This window comes from Molossus molossus, unplaced genomic scaffold (genome assembly GCF_014108415.1).
Source record: "Molossus molossus isolate mMolMol1 unplaced genomic scaffold, mMolMol1.p scaffold_m16_p_22, whole genome shotgun sequence".
NCBI lineage: Eukaryota > Metazoa > Chordata > Mammalia > Chiroptera > Molossidae > Molossus > Molossus molossus.
In genome coordinates this window covers 35205778-35227810 of record NW_023425358.1, presented here as the reverse complement: position 1 = coordinate 35227810, position 22033 = coordinate 35205778, and the positions used below count along the sequence as shown (strand labels likewise).

At 44.7% G+C, this 22033-nt stretch overlaps 2 protein-coding genes across 2 annotated transcripts in view; both read right to left on the bottom strand.

The window, feature by feature from the left end:
* CCDC62 (coiled-coil domain containing 62) overlaps positions 1 to 984 on the bottom strand; it is a 30188-nt gene extending 29204 nt beyond the window's left edge. The window contains exon 1 of the mRNA XM_036277258.1: positions 871 to 984. Within this exon, the coding sequence (XP_036133151.1) occupies positions 871 to 906 (36 nt within the window). The 5' untranslated portion in view covers positions 907 to 984. The remainder of the gene's footprint in view (positions 1 to 870) is intronic.
* A 2993-nt stretch (positions 985 to 3977) lies between these two features.
* On the bottom strand, positions 3978 to 16038 carry DENR (density regulated re-initiation and release factor). Its single transcript, XM_036277316.1, has 8 exons — positions 15918 to 16038; positions 15048 to 15162; positions 11945 to 11964; positions 11164 to 11248; positions 8026 to 8109; positions 6674 to 6790; positions 5622 to 5761; positions 3978 to 5517 (listed from the first exon to the last, which is right to left on the bottom strand). Exons 2-8 carry the CDS (start codon positions 15151 to 15153, stop codon positions 5473 to 5475), a joined length of 597 nt encoding a protein of 198 aa, XP_036133209.1. The 5' UTR covers positions 15154 to 15162; positions 15918 to 16038; the 3' UTR covers positions 3978 to 5472.
* Between the last annotated feature and the right edge of the window lie 5995 nt (positions 16039 to 22033).

Below are 22033 nucleotides of genomic sequence, written 5' to 3'. Positions count from 1 at the left end.
CTTTCTGAAAATTACAACTTGTAAATAAACAATAACAACGCATGAATTACAGTGACTAGTAACTAAACACACACACACACAAATGGAATTTGGAGCCAAGGGATTGATTCCAAATCACAAGCGTTGAATTCTGGTCTTTGGGACGCCATCCGTTCATTCACTCATTTGTTCAGCACCTATGTGCCGAGCTCCAAGGGTCTGCGGACACAGCAAGGCGGGCCCTGGCCGGGAGCACACCTCCTAGTGTGCGAAAAAGTTCATCTCATCATATACTGATTCATGCACATCTTGAGCAAGTTCACTTTCAAGGCGGTTTTTGTTTTTTTGGTTTTTTGTTTTCTTTTCTTTTGGTAAAACGGAGTCATAAGGGTGCTGCCCTGGCAGGTTCCAGTGGAGTAAATCACGGACAGGGAGCGAGGTGGCCTACAAGCGCCCACCGTGACCACTAGGACGCGAGCCCCTGCGCCGGCTGGTGTGGCGCAGTGGGCCGGGCGGTGTCTCTGCACCCAAAGGTGCCGGGTTCGATTCCCGGGCAGGGCACATGCCAGCCCGGGCTCGAGGGTCTTGAGGGAGGCAGCCGGTCGATGTTTCTCTCCCTCTTCTCCCTCTAAAAACCAACAGAAACTGTGAAAATTGACGGTGAGCACCTGGTCCCTCCCTGGACCCAGCGCCGGGGCTGGATAACGGGTTTCTTTTGAGATAAGGACACAGGATGGGGCGCCGCGTTTTTCCTCGACGACCTGAGCAGTGTCAAATTCGAAGCAGAAATCGCGCCCTAAAAACCACCCACGTTCGGCCAAAAGGCACGCCGGGCCCGGGGCCTGCTTCCCTGCGGCGCCGGCGGCCGAGGCGAGCCCGCGGGCCGCTCACCTGGCGCCCGGCGAGGAAGACCGCCGAGGGGTTCATAGGTGTTTCCTCCGCCCCCGGAGAAACGTCGCTGTGCGCGGCGTCACCTTAGAAACGCCATAGGCGCGCCTGCCCGGAGCGGCGGGGGCGGGGGGCGAGCCCCGAGGCGCGGGGCCCCGCGCCCTGGCCCGCCCGAGCGCGCTCACCCAAACCGCCTGCCCGGCGGACCGCGCGCGCCGCGCCGGCCTATGGCGTCGCCAGGGACCCGCCCCCCGCTCTCGCGAGATCTCGGCAGCCGCGCGGGAAGCTGGCTCCCAGCCCACCACGTGCGGCGGGAGGGCACCGCTCTCGCGACGTTTCGTGCGTCCCAATCCGGACCTGGAGCACCGCGATGGCTTTTCTGAGCGTGTCCGATCCGTTCCTCCCAGTCCTCGAAACCGGTTAATGAATGAAGCAAGTGAAAGGCTGTTTCTGCCCCCATCACCCTCGGGCTATGGCACTGGAATTGCTCACCCATTTGCTTCTGCCCTAGGGAACTGGGCGCTGGTTTTTTGTTTTTTTATCATCCTCACCCGAGGACATTTTTCCATTCTTTGTTCAGATATTGCGGGAGGGAGAGAGAGGAACAGAGAGAGAAACATCAATGTGAAAGGGACACATCGAGTGGTCGCCACCCGCACGACCAACCAGGGCCGGGGACAAACTGAACCTGGGTCTCTCCGGACCACAGGCCGATGCTCTAACCGCTGAGCCAAACTAGCCAGGGCTGGGCGCTCGGTTTTGGTTAGCTGCTGTTTAATGCCGGGCATGCGGACAGGACCTGGCGTTCCAACGAATCGATGGATGGAAGCAGACAACAGCCCTGGGAGTTGATAGTTGCCGGCCAGCCCAGTGGACAGCTCTAACCTAAGACTCGCAGATAAAAAGAAAAATTGTTTGGACTCCATGTGGCTCTTGAATAGCGATGAGAATCTTGCAACTTGAGTGTGACACCATTGACCGCATTCTGGGTTAAACCTAAGCTTTTTTGTTTTTAATCCTCACTGGAGGACATTTTTGCACTTTAGAGCAGGAGGGAGAGAGGGGGGAGAGAGAGAGAGAAACATCAGAGACATCGAGTGGTTGCCATCCACATGACCCCAACAGGGCGGGGACAAACTGCAACCAAGGTAGGTGCCCTTAGCATAGCTGGAACGGAACCCAGGACTCTCTGGTCTGCAGGCCAGTGCTCTAACCGCTGAACCAAACTGGCCACGCTAAAACTAAACTTTTTTTAATTTTTTTTTATCCTCACCTGAGGACATTTTTTGACATTTTGTTCAGATAGAGTAGGAGGGAGAGAAAGAGAGAGAAAAACACCAATGTGAAAGGGACACATCGAGTGGTTGCCACCCGCACGACCCAACCAGGGCCGGGGACAAACTGCAACCGAGGTACGCGCCCCTAGCGGGAACCGAACCCGGGTCTCTCCAGACCGCAAGCCAAAGCTCCAACCGCTGAGCCAAACCGGCCAGGGCTAAACCTAAGCTTTTTAACGTGGTGTTTCATAGTCATCCTTTCTTCCCCCCTTTACTCTTAACATTATATAGGAACTGAACTAGGAAAAAAATATTCACATTTAACCCCTGGTCATTCACCCCCTACTGCTGAACCCATAAGATGGCATTACCTGCAAGGCAAGTTACCAAATACAGTCTTATAGTATTTCAACTTTACTTTTTGATTGACTATGAATTAGCAAAACATGCCATTGTGTTTATCACGTCTGAACATGGAAAATTAGAATTTCTTGCTTTCAAGCTTCACAGACTTGGGTGACACTTGCCTCCTTAGGATAGGCTTATGTTTAGGAGAACCAACAAGCCCAAGTTTTAGAACTTAAAATCAAGAGAGAAAATTCTGACAAGTTGTTAAAAAAACAGACTGTAGATGACTATGCAGTAAGTCTTGGTGGTGGAATGGGATGTAAAAAGGAATGTGGTTGAACGTCAGTTTTCCAGTTGAGGAACATTTTCATTCAAATGCTTTTCAAAGTTCACTTTTTTTTTTTTAATTTTAGGAAGCCCAAAAATGCCATTGTTCACCAGGCAACCACATGCCACTCACTGTAAAAAATACGAGTACAGATAAAATGAGATTCATCTTATGACATTAAGGTTCTAAGTATTAACTGAATATGGCGAGTATTATTGTGAGTAGTTGTAAATAAAAAAAAAAAAACTCAGTATTTTGAGTTTACTCCCACAGGTTTCCTTTAAAACAAAAAATCTTCATATAACTTTAAAACGACATAAAATGATGTTTTCTGAAAGCTGTAAGAATTATACTGCATCTGAGTTTACAGTCTAATTCAAACTGATGAGCTAAATGGACTCATTCCAGTCTCCCTACCTTATTTCCTAATTAATTTAGTAAATAACAAAGACAGGATCTAAAAGGTACAATTCATCTTCATTGGCTGGGTGGTTCAGTCAGATAGAGCATCCCATACACCAAAAGATTTCAAGTTCCCCATCAGGGCACATACCTAGGTTTTGATCCCTGGTTAAGAGGCAACTGATCAATGTTTCTCTTTACTGCCCCACCCCTTCCTTCTCTCTCTAAAAAAATAATAAAAAATAGCCCTGGCCAGTTTGGCTCAGTAGCTGGAGCTTCAGACAGTGGACCGAGGGGTTGCAGGTTCGATTACTGGTCAAGGGGACATACCTGGCTTGCAGCTTTGATCCCTGACTCAGGTGGGGGGTCGTGTGGGAAGCAATTAATCAGTGTGTTTCTCTCACATCAATATTTCTCTCTGTCTCTCCCTCTCCCTTCCACTCTGTCTAGAAAGCAATGGAAAAATGTCCTCTGGTGAGGATTAAAATAATAAAAGGTAGAATTTTAAAATAGTAATTTTTAACTACGAGTGAGAAAGTTACCATGGATTACAGCATAAGCAACAGCTGATTTACTAAGACTACACACCCCCTACTGGGTATCGAGACGGGGATTCGAACTGGCAACCTCCTAGTACATGGGATGATACCCAACCAACTAAACCACAGCAGCCAGAGCTATTAATACATTTTAATCAGAGATTAAACTATGTTGCATTTTAAATTCAGGTCAAAGAAAAAGATTCACACATGTTATACACAAGGACAATTTTAATCCTGCATTTTCCTGCAGTAACATCCACTGCTGGCTATATATGGATTGAAACTGCATTTGCCAAGAACTGTGAACATTAAGAATCTTTACATGAAGTCACATGTGTTGATACAGACACAGAGACATCTTCCAGCACCAACAGCATATATAACACATACCAACTGGTCTTGATGGATAAATTTGCTTCACCAGATAATCATCATATTTAGTAAAATTCACAGTTAATGCAGAATTTCTTTTTAATTTACATCTTTACTACACATTCTAAGATTTTAATTATTTTAAAAAACATTCATTCAAGATTGTAATTTGCATGGCAATAAACAATAGGTTCTAAATTTCTTAAAGGTGTCTATAGCAATTAAAATACCATGAGTCTTCTTTTCAATTTGTAGCACCTGACTTAAGACCTTTATAAAAACAAAGTTTAAATTCATTTAGTGCATTCATTAAAATTGTGTTTCTCTTGTGAGAAAAACATATTTCAATTGCTATTTCCCAGACAATATATTGAACATGGGTTTATAATATCTGCAACTGAATTGTACACTCATATAGCCAGAACAAGAACTCTCAGCCTCTGTGAAGGGCCTTCCACTCAAAACGATGATAATGTATAAAACAGATTTGGGGTCTGCCCCCTACTTAACATTATTAAACGTTTCCAAGCATTCTTGGAAAATATTTTAAAATATATGTGTAATATTCTACCATATGATGCACCATCATTTCTTTAATCATCTCTCAATTGTTCATTTATATTACTTGCGATTTTTTGATATTATGAGTAACATCGTGATGAACACAAGACTTGTATCTTTAGGATAATGTCAAAGAAGTGGCTTACTGGGTCAAACAGTGCAGATGGTTTTAAGGCTTTTAATATACTTTACCAAATAATATCCAGAATAGCCTGAACAACTCCTACCAACAATATGTTAATGGCCCCACAAAGCAGACTTGGTTGGTAACAATGAAGCCAATTCAATCACAAATCTATTAGGTGCTCAAGCATCTCAAAACTATCACACCAAAGAAGCAAGGAGAGAGTTATGACTGGGGATGAAGCCAAATTAAAATTCTTTAAAACATGACTCAGCTTTAAAAATCATGATTTGATTAAATCACGACCATTTGAAAAATAATCAACAAACTTTCCACAAAAAGTCTACAGTGTTTTTCCAAAAATAAGATGTTTAAAAGAGAGAAAGAGAAAAGTCAGTACCAAGTGACCAAAAATTTTTATTTGACTAAATTCTATTTCATGCATAAGCATGACAGTCTCCCCTGTTTATTAGACTTTGGCAATAAAAAAAAAACAAACAAGCAGCCTTGTACAGAACAGTGAAAATGCCGAGGGCGAGGGTAGTCTACAGTTTTACTGTAGGATAAATATGTATTTTTTCAAAAGGCCTCTCTCCCTTTGGCCGTATCAACTCTCAGTTCAGACCATTAAATACAGACAAACTTTTAAAATCACTTCTTCACTTCTCCAAGATCTTCGATGCTATCATCATCTACCTATAAAACACAAATTACATTTCATGAGTTGTGGTATCAAATAACATGGGAGCAACTTGCTTTAAAAATGTATTTCTACAGATGTGTATGGTCCACATACTCACCTCTGGCCATTTTTCCTGAATGACATCAATGATGTCGTCTGTAAAGTCTCCCTGAATGATGATCTCATCCTCCCCTGTCACTGAGGCACCACAGGAGAATTTTTGAGCAAAAAATCTTTGTGCTTCTTTAAGATCAATTTCTGTTATGTTAAAAAAAAGTAACAGCAAGAGTGTAATTAGAATTGTATGTCGAAGATATTTTTCCATTTTGAAATTTAATTTGATTTTTAAATTCATAAAACAGATAGTGTTAATGAGGTTCACATTCCTGTCAGAGCAGTAATTACTATCACAGGCAGTGGTCTTAATAATTCAAAAATCAAGGTAGAATAAAGCCTCAGTACATAAAAATCCCATCACCCATAATAGTCGTAACTCGCACAGTAAGACCAAAATAAATCCAGGAACGCATTCATTCCATTCCATATACACTTCTGAATACAACGAAGTTCTTTTGCTTATCCCTTTTCTTTTCCTTTGTATCTCTTTTCACAAAAAGATAATTTACAGCAGAGAAACAAACCTAGTATTTATAATGTGGTCCAGTGATTGTTTTTCAATCTGTGTTGTCATGTGAAGGAACCTTAGTTTGCAATTTCACCTCCATTTCACACTTTGTTCAACGCCTTCAAGCAGGACCTCCCGCCACCACCACTTCCCCCACCCTCTGACTGCCACTCCCCAGGGGACAAGCCACCTGCAACCCTCTGCCACCAAGCCTGCAGGGCCAGAGGAGCAGCACTGGTGGGCTTCACAGGGAACCCTATTTTGTCCTCCTAAAATAAAATGTGCCCAAGCAGGAATTCTGGAAAGGAAAAGTTAAACCAGTTCCCTCTGCGGAAAACATTAAAATTTCTTCAAAATCTGATTTTGAAGCTACAGTAAGAAATGCAGAATCTTATTCTGTATCTTCTTAGCAAAAATAGACCCATGGAATTTCTTTGATTCCAGATTTTTAAAAGGGGGGGTATCTATATACCATACACGCCGCGTGCACACACGCGCGCGCGCGCACACACACACATTTTAAATATACTTAAGATTAAACTCACCGAAAGTTGCAAGGCCACACACTCTTGTCACATATTTCTTCTTTGCTCTGGGAATTTTGGCTATCGTAACCTTTTGTGGTACAGTCTTCTTTTTTTGTTTTATTTGACCCCTTCCACCTTTATTTATTAAGAAAGAGCTCAGCATTAATTGTTTCACTGTTAACTTAATTAGAGACTACGGTCTTACATTTGTTAATTTTCAAAAGATACCAAATTTTATTTCTGAAGTTTCTTTTCTAATACAAAATTAATGAACACATGCATGAGTATCATTCAATCAATATTTAAGCAACATGTGCCAAGCACTGGACTAAGGACACAAAACAAACAGAGCATAGTCCCTGCCCCTCCAAGGATTCTAGTCTAGTGAAGTGAGACAAAAAAAAGTTAAAATGGTCACAGCCACCTGCCAGATACTGTAATTGGACCCCTGGACACGGCACCACCAAGCCCTGGAGAGGAATGGCTTTGTCTACTTCCATGCCTCGGCTGCAGTTCATCCCCAGCCCGTTGGGGGTTGTGTGGGTGGCAACCAGTCTATGTGTCTGTCACATCGATGTCTCTCTCCTTTCCCCTCTCTCTCCCTTCCTCCCTCCCACTCTATCTGAAGATAAACACAAAAATGTCCTCAGGTGAGGATTAAAAAAAAATAATGCAAAGTCTTGAAACTATTTATAGGTTAATTTTAGTCATGGGGGGAATAATTAAGGAAGAAGAAAAAGGTGGCGACAGGATCCAAAGCATAAGGAATTAATCTTAGGAGGAGAGACAGGTAAATGTAACATCATTAAAAATAAAAATTCTGCCAGTGTGGCTCAGTGGATTGAGTGTGGTCACATGGACTGAGAGGTTCTGGTTCGATTCCCAGTCAAGGCACATGCCCCAGGTTTTGGGCTGGATCCCCAGTAGGGGGAGTGCAGGAGGCAGCCAATCAATGTTTCTCCCATCAATGTTTCTACCTCTTTCTTCATCTCTCTCTTAAAAAAATCAATAAAAACATTTAAAAAATAAAAATTCAACTGAGCTGTCAAAGTAACAAGAAAAATTTTATTTAAGTGTCCTCACTTTAATTAAATACAACACACAGGTATTTTAATAAGACAACAAAGTTTTCAAATCAAGTTGGCTAGTTGCTTTTATGTATATATACAGCAAATGAAGCATGTTTTCTTAGTTCTAATCATACCATATCCAACCCCCCTTAAAACATGATTCTGTATTCCTCTGAGTGATATTCATGAATTACAGTAACAGACAGGTGCTATTCATGTTGGAAATGCTCTCCATTACTGATTTCTTCTGGCAGAGGGAAGGTAGGTTTGTGTCCACTAAATCATAGAGTTAGATCTCACCTCTCTTTTGTTTTTTCTTCTCTTCTTCTTCCCCTGCTGTTCCTTGACCCTCACTAATCCCAGATTCTTGTTTGGGTGAATTTTCTAGATATAAAAACAAAATTCAAAAGCATTAACATCACTTTCTACTAACGTGAAATAAACTACCTTTGCCCCGACTGGTTTTCTCAGTGGTTAGAGCATCGACCTGTGGAATAATGGGTCTTCGGTTCAATTCCTGGTCAAGGACACATGTACCTGGGTTGCAGATCCAATAATCCTTGGCCTGGTCGAGGTCATGTGGGAGGGAAGCAACCAATCAATGTGTGTGTCTTTCTCCCTCCCTCCTAATCTATATAAGATCAATGGGAAAAAAATATCCTTAGGTGAGGATTAACAAAAAAAAACAACAACAGCCCAGCTGGTGTGGCTCAGTGGCTGAGTGTCAACCCATGCACCAAGAAGTTGCCAGTTTGATTCCTGGTCAGGGCACATGCCCAGGTTGTGGGCCAGATCCCCAATGAGGGGCATGAAGGAGGTGACTAATAGATGTTTTCTCTCACTGATGTTTCTATTTCTCTCTCCCAGTCTCTCTAAAATCAATAAAGAAAAAAAATTTTTTTTAATCATCTTTGGCCCTGGCCGGTTTGGCTCAGCGGTTAGAGTGTTGGCCCACGGACCAGAGAGGCCTGGGTTCGGTTCCCACTAAGGGCATATACATCGGTTGCAGTTTGTCCCCGGCCCCTGTTGGGGTTGTGTGGGTGGCAACCACTCGATGTGTCTCAGACACATCGATGTTTCTCTCTCTTCCTCTCTCCCTCTCGCTCTATCTGAAGATAAATCCTCGGGTAAGGATAAGAAAAAAAATTAAAAAAAAAAAAAATCCCCCTTTTCCTGGCCAGTTTAGCTCAGAGGTTAGAGCGTCAGCCCGAGGACCAATGAGTCTCAGGTCCAATTCCGGTCAAGGGCATGTACCTTGGTTGCAGTTCGTCCCCAGCCCTGGTCAGGGTTGTGCAGGAGGCAACCACTTGGTGGGTCTCTCTCACATCAGTGTTTCTCTCTCTCCCCCACTCTATCTGAAGATAAATAGAAAAATATCCTTGGGCGATGATTAAAAAAAAATCACCTTTGAGCAACCCCATACATGAGTAAGTAATTTTACCAACAATTGAGTGTGACATTTACAAAACCAATGATTATATCGCTAGATTGCTATCAAATCTAATTCTGAAATCCTTATGGTAACAGAAGACAAAACAAAGGCTTTGAAAGGTGATTATAATTTTTTAGCCTCATGGAAGGAGCATAAAACACTCAAGACTACAGGAGTGCACAGCATCTAAACATACTAATCTGTTAACAGGAAGTCTGGTCCCAAATAAGAAGACCTTCCCTGCCCCCTCCCCAAGTCACATCATGTCCCAGGCAGGTCATGCTCAGGGCCAACCAGGCAGACTGACTGCAACACCAGACTCGAGGGTTCTCATCCAACCACTGACAGTGACTGTGCAGCTGCTACCCAACAAGGCCTCATCAAGTTTCTAGGGCTGTGCCTCATGGAAACCATCTGAAAACCAAAGCAGCAAATAGTGGGATAACACTGGGTAGGTACCGGATAGGCCTGGTCCCAGCCCAGGCTTGCCCTTCTTCCTGCTACTGCCTTCATTTTTACCGTCTCAGTGGAGGAAACCTGCTCTCCACACCCTTCCTTACCAGAGCAACTCCATTCTAGTTGCTTGGGCCAAAACCCTACGTGGCCCTTTTTCTCACACCCCACATGCAATGCATCAGAAAACCTTGTCAGCTCTACTTTCAAAATATATCCAGAATCTGACCACTCTTCACCGCCGCCCCCCCACCGCCCCCACCCCCACCCTGGCTACCATTCCAGGTCCAGATCGTCATCAAATCCTGAACGGATTACTATAGGAGCCTCCTCTCTGGTCTCCCTGTTTTGCTGCCTCTGCCCCTCTTCAGTCTATAAACAGCAGCCAAAGAGATGCTGAAACAAAGTCACACCTTTTCTCTCCTCCACTCAACCCCTCCAGTAAGTTCCTTGTCTCACTCACAGTAAAAGCCAAGACTTGGTCTTTAAGATGTGGTCCTCCATTATTTCTCGGACTCCATCCCTTACTCTTCTCCCCCTCCTCCAATAAGCTCAAGACACAAAGGCCTCCTTGCTGTTTCCTGAATATGCTGGTAAACTCTTGCCTCAGGGTCTTTGCACTGGCTGCATCAGCTGCCTGGGGTGCTCTTCTCCCAGGTGTCGAAGACTCCCTTCCTCACTTTCCTTCAGATCTATGTTCAAATGCCATATGCCATATTTTCAGTAAAATCTTTCCAGCCACTACTTAATATTTCAAATTCCCTCCCCATTCTTATCTCTCCATTCCCTGCTTATCACTATTTAACGTAATTATGCTGTTTGTCTTATTTTACTTATTTTGTTTGTCTTCCCTTCTAGAATATAATTTCCAAACACATCTTTTTTTGTTTAATCCTTACCCGAGGGTATTTTTTCCATTGATTTTTAGATAGAATGGAAGGGAGAAAGGGAGAAAGAAAAAGGGTGAGGGAGGAAAGGAGAGGGCAAGAGAGAGAGAAAGAGAGAGAGAGACATCAACGTGAAGAGAGACACATCAATTGGTTGCCTCCCGCATGACCCCAACCAAGGCGGGGGAATCAAACCTGCAACCTAGGCATATGCCCTTGACCAGGAATCAAACTGTCAACCCTTCTGTCTACGGCCTGATGCTGTAACCAATGAGCCAACCAGCCAGGGCCAAACACATCTTTTGTTTACTGCTTTATCCTCAGCATCTGAAACAGGGTATAGCATACAGTACAAGCTCACAAGAAATAATCTGTTAAATGACTGAGTGAAAATATATTTGCCCCTAAATCGTTTATTCTTCTTTATATTAAAAGAGGTGGTACTTTGACATACCTCGTCTCAGAGAGAGAAGATACACAAAGCAGTGTGTAATTTTACATAAGGAATTTTAACCCAAGAACTTAAAATAGTTTCTAAGTTCATAGATATAGATTATAAATCTGTAATTATCCTACTAAAGGAAGACTTCTGTATCTTTAAAATAATGCCTTATGTGCATTTGTTTGGGGTATAAAAGCTTTGATGAAAGAAAAAAAAGTTCATACCTACTGTAAGTTTTGCAAACTCATTTGGAAAATTCTTCTCTAACCACTGTCTACATTTAGCAACATCAGGCATATATTCACAGTACTGGAGGGAAAAAGAACAAACTGAGTTACAACAAAACATTTTCAATCAACCAGTACATTTTAATTCAAAATCATCCCCTGTTCTTGCTACATAGAGAATGATAAAACTAACTACTCCCACCTGCCATCTTCTCCACAGGAAATCTGTATTCAACCAGGAAACGCCCCATAAGAAATTAGAAATTAAAAATTAAAAGAAATTAGGCACTTCCTCACTGTAGTAATTTATTTCTTCTTCTCCATCAAACAGAAGGGCCATTAGAAAAGGAACAAACAGACAAAAGCAAGCATGTTTACTTCTTGCTCTGGGCACAAGGGTGTCTCATTATTTTCATGGCCTGCCCACAAAGCCTGACTTAGAAGCTTATTAACAGAAGTCTTACACATAATGCATGCTTTCCTCTGCTTGGATGTTAAATTTTGGCTCTAAGGCTACTCTTGTCTTATTAGCTAACTGACCACTCATGTGTTCCATGCAAAAATCCAAACTACATAGCCAAGTGCAAATATACACACATGGCTCAAAATCTAAAGACAATTTGTAATATCATAAAATTATTCTAAACCAAATTTCTCTACAAAAAGGGTGAAAACCCATTAAATGACAGAAAATGAAAAATAAAAAAATAAGTTCTCAAGACAGCTGTAAAATCAATGACCTCAAATTCAGAATTTAAAGAATTTTAAAAGAACTTACCTCTGTTGGTAATGAACAGACTGGGGAGATGGAGAGAAAAAAAGAGATTTAAAAATATAAATACACACACACACAGCACTCATCACAACTTTTATTTTAAATCTGACAAACTGTCTCATTTCTTTTTCCTATATTTTTTCTGAACTGCTTTTCAAATGCTACCCATCATGTTTTTTTTGTTTTTTTTTTTGAGGCAAAAGGCACATGGTTAATAGAAATATTATCCTGAGCTTTTTGATCTAAAGAAGACTGTCTCCTTGATGGAATACCCAACTATACTACCTTGCTTATCTTAAAGTGTTACCATAACCACTTCGGTGGGTCTGAAAGTGAGCGAAGATAGGAACAGTTCCCCATACAACACTGGGATGGGGCTGGTTATTTCTTTTGATAGCTTTATCACAACAGCCACGACTTTTTATTCACACTAACACATTTATAAACTTCAGTAGCACTTTGCTCCCATTTCTTTGCAACATACTTTTCCTTTTCCTTTTCCTATTGTAACATAAGATCAAGAGCCTGTAAAGCTAGAAGGAATACTGGTTCAGTCTTGTCATGGTATAGCCTGCACGGGCTAAGGGACTAGAGAATGCAATTGGGAAAGTTTCCCAATTTTAACTTTAATTCTATTACGGGGTCAATTGCTTATTTTGTTTTTATTTTTAAAGTGAAGATGGAGTAGTTCAAGGTGCCCAACATCTTGAGGTTTGGGAGGGCGAGGAGTGGTACACCCTTACTGACAAGGGCAATCGCGCTTATTATGCATCAGGCACTGTGCTGTGCTTTTTTTTTTATCCTCACCCAAATACATTTTTTTTTCATTTATCTTTAGATAGAGCAGGAGGGAAGGGAGAGAGAGAGAGCGAGAAAGTGAGAGAGACACATCAACTGGCCACCACCCACACAGCACCAACCAGAGCCGGGGACAAACTGCAACCGAGGTACGTGCTCTTAGTGGGAACACAACCTGGGTCTCTCTGAACTGCGGGCCTACGCTCTAACTGCTCAGCCAATCCGGCCAGGGCACTTTGCTGTGCTTTTTATCCATGGTTATGTTTAGTTGTCACAAGCCTACAAGCTAGGAATTACCATATCTGTCAGATACAGATGAAGAAAATAAGACAGAATAAGAAACCCACTTGCCTCTGGTTAGTAGGACGAGATTTGAACCCTGGTCTGTTTCTGACACTCATGCCCTCGACCACTAAATTTTAGATTATACTATGTACACAGGCAGCAGCTGCATGCCAGCCAGATGACCATGATCCGCCTTCTCACCCCATCATCACCATTTTATAGATGAAGCTCCAATAAAAAAAGTTAAATAGTTCATACAATGACAACGGTGGTATGTGGCAGAAAACTGGAATCTAGCATCTCTTTATTTCAAGTTTACTAACGCTCTCCCTGGTTAACCAAAGCTCTATAACCCTCACAGTTCAAATTCAAATACTAGTAGGTACAGATATTCAGCCACACTTTCAGTATATAACTCCAGGTTAAATACCATTACAGCAAATACTAATGCCATAAAACTTAGTATGCCATTTCAACTAACATCTGGTTCAGCAAAATTCCAATACAATGAAGAAATTTACACAATTCTTCTGAGTTCACCGTTATTTGCTTTTAAAATCAATTTCCCTCCACAGACCACTTACTATTTGTAAACTAGCTTTTCAAAGCAAGGATCTCGCAGTCACCTTCAAACTTCACACCACCAAGTGAAACAACCTGACGTTATATAGGGATGATCTTATAATTATGCTACATCAACCTGACCATTTTTCACCTAAAATAATGGTACATCTTACAAAATATGGAGTCTCAGATTTGATGAAACAGGATACAAAGAACAGCTCTTAACTACACTAGCGTAGTTTTCTAGTAATAGTAATAATAATAGCACTTATTGTATTACGTTCTTGTGTTAGTTGCTGTCCCAGGAACTTTATACGAACCATCTGACTTAAGAAGCAACCATCACCTTCATTTTACAGACCTTAAGAAATAAACCTCTAGCCCTTAGTAAAGTTAGGTAAATTGCCCGAAGTCATGTAGCTGGTAATGCCGGAGTCAGGATGCAAACCCTGGGCTGTGACTCCAAAGGCAAACACTATAACCAAATAAAACCACTATCATAACAAAACTCAATCAACCCTACAAAAAGATCCCCTGCCTACTCTCTTACTGAGATGTTTTATACTGATTTTAATTTACTATCAAACACATTCAATAAAAGATGAGTTGATGCAATTTCTTAGCTCAGTGACTTCGACTTCTCCTACAGTACCTGAACGCCAGGTGAGTCTCTATTGCACTCACAGAACATAAGGTCCACAAGAACAAGGATCTTTTCTGACTTACTCCCTACAGACACCCCAGGACCTCAAACATTGCTAGGCACAGAATAACTGGTCAAAAACACATACTTAAAAAAAATTATATATACTCGCCCTTTTACTGTTTTGTGTCTTCAAAGTTTTCCGGAACTTTCCAAGATGCTAATAAAATTGGAGCATTTCCAATACACAAATATTTCTGTATTGAAAATGAGGAAAAATATTCAAAGGGGGGGGGTCCGGACCCAAGCTAATACATATATTTTTAATCAAGCCGAGACCACTTTCCCAAGCCTGTTCTACTACACAGGTCACTGAAACCTCATCATCTTCCGCTCCTGACGCCTGCCCAGTACTGGGCTCTCCAGTAACACAAAGCTGCTCCTGCCTCCCCACGGGCATCAGGCTTTTTCTTCCCTGCTCCCTTGTCACTCCTCAACACCCAGCATCTCCCAGGGAGCCCCCCTTTATCGCCAAGCTAGACAGTTCCCTTGGGCTGAAATCATCTATTCACATGTCTATTACAGGTGGAAAGTGAACTTCTCCGGCCAGGGAGCAAGACACAAGTCAGGAAACCGTGTTCACCCGTGCCTCCTCTTCCCCCACCTCCCTTCCCCAATTAAGGATTCACCCAGTGACAAAGACAGATGAAAAAGGATGACGAGGACCAAAGGTGAGGTGAGCACCACAAAGCATACACACGCGGTAAGTTAAAACAAACAAAAACAAAAAACCCCTTTCTGCCCTGCCCCGCTTGCCTCCACAGTAAAGGACTCGGAGTGGGTAATCTGCATCTAGCTTGGTATTGCTTCTGGGGTCTCCTCTGCAATCATGCCCCCCGGATTCAGAAATGTCAGCAGCCATCTCACAAACCTACAAGCAAATGAAACAAACGCCTGTTCACCATTCTGGACCAAGACTCCAGAGCAGCAGTGTTGGGGTGCCGTCTCGCCTCCTTCCCCACCAGCAGTCGCCCTCCCACCCCAAACCGGTTTCATCTCTCCGTGGTCAGGCGAAGGAGACACGCTGCCATGGGGGGTTCACCAACTCAATGAGCAATCCCGGGCACACACCGTCGATCAGGTCTACGGGGCAGCAAGTGAACGGGGTGGGGGCGGAGGGCACGAGGAAAAGAGGAAATAATGGGGGACCGGGTGGGGAGGGTAACTTCGGCAGGGACAGGGCAAAAGGTCTGGGGTGACATGGATAGGAAGGATGCAAACTGCCGCAATTAAAGGCCAGGAAGCCGGTGGAAGGAAAGAACCTGCGAAGACGGGGTGGGTCACGCAGAGGTGCCCAGAGGGCAGGTGTGGGGGCAGCTCAAAGCCCCGGGAGCCAGGAAAGGGGATGGAGTGGGAGAGGGCGGCGAGACCCGTGTCTCGGGAGGGAATACGGCGGGAGAGCCGGAAAGGGGCAGAAAGTACGGGCTCCGCGGTGACAAGGGCGGCCCACGTGTGAGCGGGGAGACGTGAAGCGGAGGGGCAATCCCGGGGACACCTGGGGGGCCCATGTGGGCGGGGATGTGGAGACGCCCGGCCCGGCCCCCTTCCGCCGGGCAGCACCTCCGCTTCCCCCACGCTGTCTACACGAGTTTCTCCGAAGTGGGAAAATCCCGAGGGGTCGTTTACCCAGGCGGTCGCACAGCCGCCGACGCCTCCACTCCCGCCACTACCGCCGGCTGAAGCGACACATGCAACTCTTCGTGTCTGGCCAGGGCCACCCGAGAGCCCGTCTGCCGGCGAGGTCCCGCGAGACAATGAGCCTTTATCGCGAGATTCAGGCGGCCGCTGGGTGGCTGTCGCGAGAAGCCAGAAAGGCGGAGAGGACCTGGGGAGCATGCGCGCTCCGTCCGGGGGCGGGGCCAGGCCGCCGAGAGTCGCCTAACCAGCAGGCGGTGCTCATCGCCCGGAGAAGAGGTCGCGTGGCTGGAGCGCGCGAGGGGAGGCTGGTTGGAAACGCGGAAATGTCCGTGGAAACCCGCAGTGCCTCCCTGTGAAGCAGCCAGGGAGCTTCGCCCCGCAGTCTGGGGTGCATCCTGGAAACCTGACTCCCCTCGAGGCTGCTGGATAAGTCAGTCCGCCGCGGGGAGCTTGCAGCTGGGGAAAGCGCCTGGTGTCGTTCCAGCCCGGTTCCGACATTGGCAGAATTGTTCTTGAAAAGATCACGCCAGCGCTGTCGACGTTTTTCTCGTCGCCCACGATCCCACCACTCTCGCGACCTTTGACATCGCCTCCCGCGTGTTTACCTCTCCTTGCGTGGGTTGCAGACTGGAGTTCATCGCGTCTCAGGCTTCCCCCCAGGAAGCGGAAGCCTGGTGGGCCGCACCACGCTCGGATGTCTTCGCTTTGCTCCTGGGTTCCATTCGTGATGTGGGACTAACCCTGCAACACTTGCAGAGCTGTGAAGATTAGGGGAGGATTAGGACCAAAATGTGCTTTGTAGAGGGTTTGAGGGGGTTATTTTCGGTTTTTGCTTTATCCTCAACCTCCTTTCCTTCCCTCCTTGGCCACTTCATTCGCCACCAGCACCACCACCCTTAAATTGTCCGCTCAGAACTTACTTGGTGTGTTCATGAAGCCATCTGGCATAATTCTTTCCGCCAGAGACCGTGGCCTCCACTCCGACGTCTTTCTCTAATGAAAGAGGAGTTCCCCCCCTCACAAAAGAGTCAGTTTTACATGACATCAATGAAAGAAGATCTTGTTCCCAAGCATGTTTGATTCCAATGATAATAGCTTCCATTTGTGGACATCCACCTTCCACTCTGTGCCAAGAACCTACTCTTTAGGGGACACAGAGTCCAGGGGGATTCATTCCACAAAACTTTCTCGCGTTCCCGCAATGCTCCAGGGATACAGTGAACAAAAGCAAAGTCTCTACTCTCATTAAACAGCCTTAGACATGTTAGCTGATTTAATCCTTATAAAAACCCCATTAGGTATCTAATTTCCAGATGGTAAAATTGAAGCCCAAAGGTGGAGATTGATTAAGCTCACAATTTAACATCTCTCATAACAATGGGTGGCATCTGAGCACTGTGTCATCATTTGGCAGCATTTTTCTTTCTTAGTGCACAAAATAAGAGTGCACCTTACAATCAGTGTGATTTTAGATGCGATGAAATAGGGAGACATGGCCAGGCCTGCATAGTAGACCCAATGCCTTTTCCTGCTCTGATTTGTAGGGAAGGAGTTGCTGACCCATGTAGACTTCCTTGTTCCCAAGCTTCCAGCTGGGTTCCCCTAATGGGAGGCAGCCAAGGAGCAGCCTCCTTTCCATCCTCCCCACCCCACCTTGGGCAGCATGTCTGGCAGCCCCTGGTTCTCTCTCTGCGTTGGTTCTGGGCTCCGTAACAGCCTCCTCCCTGGATCTGGTCTATAACCTAGGGGTGGTGATGGCTTCCTGCTGCTGCTCATCTCTGAGTTGCCTCAACCACCTCTGTTTAGCTTTCCAACAGTTCCCATTCCCGATGCAACCAATTCCCTGAATGAAATTCTCCTCTGCTTCACATGCTTAGATGGGTTCTGTTTTCTGGGTTGGCTCTGCCTGACACCGCTGGCACCCAAACCCGAATTCGCATTTCCAGCGCCCGCCGCAGCCGGTCAGCTTTCGGTCAGCTTTCGGGTACTGAAAGGAGGAGCAGTGTATTAAAGAAGCTTCACAGTGGTTTCTCACCAGGAAGCTGCAGACTTCAAGAGGCAGCGGAACTGTTGCAAAGGATATGGAATCCACTTGTGCACCAAGCCTTGTCAGAAAATGGTTCAGACTTCAGTATTACTACTTTCTAGCGTAAGTCACAGTTTTGTTGCAATGAACGTCCCAAAGTTGGGGCTGATTGGCCTGGCTCCAGTCCTGTCCGTCTCTAAGTCAGTTACTACCACTAGACAAACCTGAGTCGAGTGTCCACCTTTGGAACTGGGATTGGAGAGTGGGGATAAGGAAAATTGAGGCAGTATGACCAGAAGAGGAAGTGATGCTGATGTATCAAAAACAACAAGTGTCCACTACAGCCATCCTCATACTCACATGTGCTAAAAAACAGTACATAATCGAGTGCTCTTAACACATCAAGTGGGTGTACAGGACAGGCAATCTTCCTTACCAACAGAATCCCATGTCACTTGAGATAGCAGGTGTCCAGCTAAAGTTACTGAACTTCCCAACACCCCTTGCAGCAAAGGTAGCTAAGTGACACAGTTCTGATCAATGAGATCCAGACAGATGTGGAGGAGAGCATCCCTTCTGTCGGGAAACATCAGGAAAGGTTTTTAAGTGGACAAGAAAGAATACTGGGCGTCCTGGCTAGCATTCTCTTGGGTGTCATCTCCATCTTTCATGGTCTTTGAGCTATTCTACAATTTTGTAAGTTGTAGACATGGGTTGATTGTAATGCAACCGGCTCTTGTCCATAGAAATGCAAGTAGGTGTGTCTGGTGGAGCCACGCTTCTCCTTGGAATTGGTTTCAGCATCTTATTGAGTCCCTTGTGAATTATACAGTGAAGTGATCTTGGACGTGTCTATTTTATAATTGGATAAGAGGCATGCTTTCATTCTTTTAAACACTTCTCACATACAAAGGCAAAGCTTCACATTAAAAAGAAGCCTTGGCCTGTCTAACTGCTTTCTGACTAGATCATGAACATAGCCAGGAGGTAGTACCACAGCCATCTTGTAACGGGAGAGGCTAACCTGAGATAAAGGTACATTGCTAATGACTATGGACAGAAACGTGTAAATAGCCCATGTCCCTGAGAGCATTGTGGAGTCCCCATATCAGCTCCTGACTGTTTGCTTCTGGGGCTTCCTATTGTGACACACACACACCTGCCATCTGGTTAAATTAACCGAAATTAACTGCGGTAGCGGTTCCTATTATACTATAGAATGTATTCTTTTTTTAAATTCTCACCCAAGGATATTTTTCCATTTATTTTCAGATTGAGTGGGAGGGAGGCAGGGAAGGAGGGGGGGGGAGAGAGAAATATTGATGTGAGAGAGACACATTGATTGATTGCCTCCCGCATGACCTCAAGCAGGGCCGGGGATGAAACTGCAACCAAGGTATGTCCCCTTGACCGTAATCAAACCCAAGACTCTTTGGTCCGAGGGCTGATGCTCTAACTGCTGAGCCAGGGCCAGAATGCATTCTTTAATGATACTTCCAGAATCAGATATTTCCTTTAAGATGAGAGTGAAACATGTGGTCAAGCAGAGCATGCCTAGAAGGGAACAAAGACCAGGCCTGCTGAAGGATGAGGGGGAAGTAAAGTTGCAACACCCGTCGTTCAGGGGAAGTGGCGCTCGTTCACTTTCTGAGAAGCCTCCTACGAAAGAAAACCATTTTCCCTGGCTCCTTGAATTAGCAGTGACTCATTAGCACATGTGCCACCTTGTCATAGCATTATTTTCTTAAGAATTATGGGGTTGGTTTCTTTTTCCACTCTTGGGGATGGATTTGCCCTTAGCCGGACATTTTCTTTCACCTGGCCCTTTCTGGACATTTTCAAGATGGTCACTTGGAGTGGAGTGGATATTTGTGGATTGCCTTTCTAGCATCCATTCCCTGTAACAGGTCCATTTGGATTTGGAAGGGTTCATCTCTCCCCCATACTTGTTGTGTTCCGATTGGGCCTTCATCATCCCTGGTCCAGAGGTGAACCATGTGATCCAGGTCTAAGGCAGTCAGCACGTGGTGTCATGATAAGAGTGATGAACTGATTCAAGCATAGATCAACCAGAGTAAACCCCAGCACACTTTGACAGAGCTTCTAGAAAAGAGGCTCTTTCCTATTGGGTTTGAGTCTCAGAGGATGCTGGCAGCCACTTTGCCACCATGAGGCCTGAGACTAAAGCCTGGATGAAGGAGGGCAGAGCTGGGAGATGGAGAACGTTGGACCTCTGGTTCCAGCACATCTGAGGTCAGCTCTAATCCTGGACCTTTCAATGATAAAAGTCAACAAATTCCCATTTTCATTTAAGCCAGTTCTAATTGGAGCACCCCTTTCAAATTAGTCCTGATGGACACAAGGGGTTAAGGTTGGGGCAGCCCTTACAGAGGTTTATTAAGTCCTGTTCTAGCCCAGTGTTTGCCAACATGTTTCCCCATTATGACATACACAATGGCTCTTATGCCCTTGCAGAGCACAATCTCAGAAACAAACCTACAGTTTGATGAAACCCCCAAATGACTGCAAAGATGTAAAATATAATAATTTATACTTTTCACAACTAATTCCAATATATATGTAAGGCAGGTTGTCATGGACGGTGGCAGAGTAAATGGCTGTCATTTCATTCATTTCTCTCCTACTCAAGAAGGCATTTCAGAAGACATCGCAGGGCTAACCTTCAATCTGTCTCAGTTGTTTACATAAATAACATTTCAAATTCCAGTATGTTCATATTAGCAATAAGTTACCGGACACATGCCATACCTAAGGCTGAAAGCAACACACCAGTGGAGGGAGACACCCATGAATGACGACTGCCAAGTGAATTGGGCTCGATTTATCCCAAGCTACCTGAGCTACCTGCAAAATGCATACATCTATTTACTAGTTCTGGTCTACATCAAAAACGTGTATTGTTTTTCCGAGAAGGGAGCTTTGTCACTTTTCTCTCTTGAAAGGATGGACAGTCTTCAAGAATCACTTTTTTTTTTTTTTCCTCACCCGAGGACATTTTTCCATTTTTTGTTCAGGTAGAGTGGGAGGGAGAGAGAGGAAGGAGAGAGAGAGAGAAACATCGACGTGAAAGGGACACATCGAGTGGCTGCCACCCGCACGACCAACCAGGGCCGGGGACAAACTGCAACCGAGGTACATGCCCTTAGCGGCAACCGAACCCGGGTCTCTCCGGACTGCAGGCGGATGCTCTAACCGCTGAGCCAAACCGGCCAGGGCTCAAGAATCGCTTTCTTAAGATCAAGATGATACTTCTCTTTTGAATCTTAGATGCTCAAACTGGTTTATTAAAAAAAAAATTTAGCCCAACCCGTGTGCCTCAGTGGTTGAGCATCGACCCATGCACCAAGAGGTTGCCAGTTAGATTTCCGGTCAGGGCACATGCCCAGGTTGTGGGTTAGATCCCCAGTGGGGGCATGCAGGAGGCGGCCAATTGATGTTCTTTCTCATCAATGTTTCTATCTCTCTCACCTTGTCCCTTCCCCTCTCTAAAATCAATAAAGAAAGAAAAAATTTAATGAAAATTATTAAATTAGTGAAAATTTCACATTTCAGCAAATGTGAGATGTGTTTATGTTTGGTAGTTCTGAGGGTCAATGTATGGGGCTAACTTTGTACTATTCTTGCAATTTTTCTGTATGTTTGAAATTATTTCCAATTTAGCCCTGGCTGGTTTGGCTCAGTGGTTAAAGCATCGGCCTCTGGACCAGAGAGTCCTGGGTTCGGTTCCCACTAAGGGCACATACCTCAGTTGCAGTTTGTCCCCGGCTCTGGTTGGGGTTGTGTGGGTGGCAACCAGTCGATGTGTCTCTCTCACATCGATGTTTCTCTCTCTTCCTCCCTCTCTCCCTCTCACTCTATCTGAAGATAAATGCAAAAATGTCCTTGGGTGAGGATAAAAAAAAAAATTATTTCCACGTTAAAATGTCTTAGATGCCCGGCAGGTGTGGCTCAGTGGCTTAAGCATCGTCCCTGGACTGAGAGGTCCTGGTTTGATTCCCAGTCAGGGCACGTGCCTGGGTTGCAGGCTCAGTCCCCAGTGGGGGGTGTGTAGGAGTCA

Bases quoted from the DNA above. Each gene is read 5' to 3' on its own strand.
- DENR (XM_036277316.1), bottom strand. From the start codon at position 15,153: ATGGCTGCTGACATTTCTGAATCCGGGGGGCATGATTGCAGAGGAGAC. The intron at 8,110-11,163 runs GTATGAACTTTT...TTTTATATCTAG, and splicing joins GTTTGCAAAACTTACAGTAG to AAAATTCACCCAAACAAGAA. The intron at 5,762-6,673 runs GTGAGTTTAATC...TTAACATAACAG, and splicing joins GTGTGGCCTTGCAACTTTCG to AAATTGATCTTAAAGAAGCA.